Source organism: Pseudorasbora parva, chromosome 22 (assembly GCF_024679245.1).
Source record: "Pseudorasbora parva isolate DD20220531a chromosome 22, ASM2467924v1, whole genome shotgun sequence".
In the NCBI taxonomy this organism is placed as follows: Eukaryota; Metazoa; Chordata; class Actinopteri; order Cypriniformes; family Gobionidae; genus Pseudorasbora; species Pseudorasbora parva.
Window position 1 is genome coordinate 40,701,334 of NC_090193.1, and position 2,500 is coordinate 40,703,833.

Sequence of the window (2,500 nt, forward strand, 5' to 3'; positions counted from 1 at the left end):
TAATGGACCGATAGTTTTTAAAATGGATACTGGATAAAAATAATAATAAGTAAAACAGTGCTGAACTTTATTACAAGAAATAAAAAACAGTACTGATTCATGAAAATGTGCTAAATTAAAAACATAAACATGAATATTAAAATAAGAAAGCTAATAATTTAAAAATTAAAATATTACAGGTCAAACTTGTTCCTTTACCTATAACCTATTAACATGCATGTATAACACATAGGTAATGCTATGCTAGTCCCTATGGAACAAGGATGTGTTAGCTTACATGAACTATATGCATTATGCAAACATTTTTACAGCATTTAACATGAGCAATATTGTACCTTGATCATTCATGTTTGTTCAAAAAGTGCATTAATCAAGGTTACCAGATAAAATCTCAATTTAGTGTTAAGATTAACATACACTATAATAAATTATATGTTCAATAAGTTATGACAACTTATGTTTTTACATTGTTTTAACTCATCAAAATTAGTTAAGAAATGTTTTTAAAAAAAATAGTTATACAAGATGTAACTCCTTTTTTAAAGTCAGTTTAGCATAATTTAAGTTGAAATAACTTAAACATCCAAGTCGATTGTAAAGCAAAAGTTCAAGATTTACCTTTTTTTACAGTGTACTAACAATGAACAATACTTCCATAGCATGCATTAACCTTTACAAACAGAGTCTTATTGTAGTGTTACTATTTCATACCAATCTAAACAGTCTGCTTTTTTAGAAGAGATTATCTAATAATAAACAAATGCTTTGATTATGTTTGTCGGCCGCATGACGATACAGTTGCTTTCTCGCTTTTTTCTGAAACAATTATGATAGAATTATGATTAACCTTTTTATCTCACAATTTTAACATTTTATGTTATATTTATGACCTTGTACATTATAATTTGGGCAATTTTTGTCATGATTATTTAGCTTTTTTATTTTCTATAAAGACCCACATTTTGGTAGCCCAGTAGAAATAGTCTGGAAACACATCCTGGAGGTTAATTTGTGACTCTGGATTGCATTATGAGTTGCATGTTACATGAGTCCCTCCAGCAGGGGGCGCTGTGGGTCTGTGTGTGTGTGTTTATCTGCGTGTCCAGCTGATCCACTCACTCACTCACACACACTCTCTCTCCCTCTCTCGACAGGAGCTGGAGCGACAGTACTCTCCGAGCCGCTGGTCGCTCAGGATGTCGGCGGATGCCGTGATCAGAGCCCATGTGGCCGCTTTAAGATCAGGTGAGCTTCATCTCATCCATAAACCCTGAAAAATCTCATCCTTATGAGCTCTGAGCACGTGACCTACTTCTGTGACAGGACTGTTTACATGCGTTCAGAGGTGTGTGTGTGTGTGTGTGTGTGTCTCTCTGTCTGAAATAGGCTATAAGGACACACATAATGAATGTGTATAATGCCATGGGTATGACACAGGTATTACAGGAGAGGGTGAAATATGAGGACATTACCCATGGCCCCACTTTACAAAAGGCTTATAAATCACACAGGAGGAGTTTTTATGAGAAAGTAAAAATGCAGAATGTGTGTGTGTGTGTGTGTGTGTGTGTGACGGGTAGGTTTAGAGGCAGTGTGTGTGTGTGTGTGTGTGTGTGTGATGGGTAGGTTTAGGGGCAGTGTAAGGGGATATAAAATACGGTTTGTACAGTATAAAAACCATTGCGCCTATGGAATGTCCCCACATTTCACAAAAACAAACGTGTGTGTGTGTGTGTGTGTTTTCTGCAGGCACAGAGAAGGCTCGAGCTGTCACTCAGACTTTGATTGACGTGCCGTACGGTGAGGGTGACGGAGAGAAGCTGGACGTTTATCTTCCCAGCAGCTCCAGTCCAGGTGACCCTTATTATAATGAGTCTGGACTCTGGAGTGTTATTTTTGTTTTTATTAAAGGCACAATATGTAAGATTTTATGATTAAAATATCCACTAGAACAGTGTTACATATTATGTAGACTTGTGTACATTATCCCAAATGCTTAAATCCAGCGAAATCATTGATACCAGGACACGGCCCGTATGTGTGTGTGTGTGTGTGTGTGTGTGTCGCCTATCAGTGACATCATCCCCGCGTTCCCCTCCGGTGTTATTGTGTAGTAACCATGGCAACACTATCGCCGCTTTAATATCTGGTGTGTTTTATTAGACACTGTTTGGATCATTGATGGACAGAAACTAATGATTGTTCTCCAGCTCAGCACAGTTAGTCTTATTGTTTAAATCTGCTGTTGGTGATTTACCGCACAGAGTGCCGTGTTTTACCGCCTAATATGATCTCGCTCACTGCAGTGTGAACAAGAGTCTCATAGTAGCATTATAACATCACCTTAACACACTCACATGTGTGAGAGGATAAAACAGCGCTGCGTCACACACACACACACACACACACACACACGAGCGGAAGAAGCGGAAGCACTCATGGCAGAATAAAAGCTCCGCCCACTCAAGAGTCAAGACACGCCTCTGTGTTGAGTAAGAGA

General features: G+C 38.2%; 1 protein-coding gene across 1 annotated transcript in view; it reads left to right on the forward strand.

Annotated features, from left to right (window-relative positions):
• Positions 1-2,500, forward strand: part of afmid (arylformamidase) — a 10,654-nt gene that overhangs the window by 379 nt on the left and 7,775 nt on the right. The window contains exons 2-3 of the mRNA XM_067431027.1: positions 1,155-1,245; positions 1,750-1,854. Coding sequence (XP_067287128.1) covers positions 1,155-1,245; positions 1,750-1,854 — 196 coding nt within the window. The remainder of the gene's footprint in view (positions 1-1,154; positions 1,246-1,749; positions 1,855-2,500) is intronic.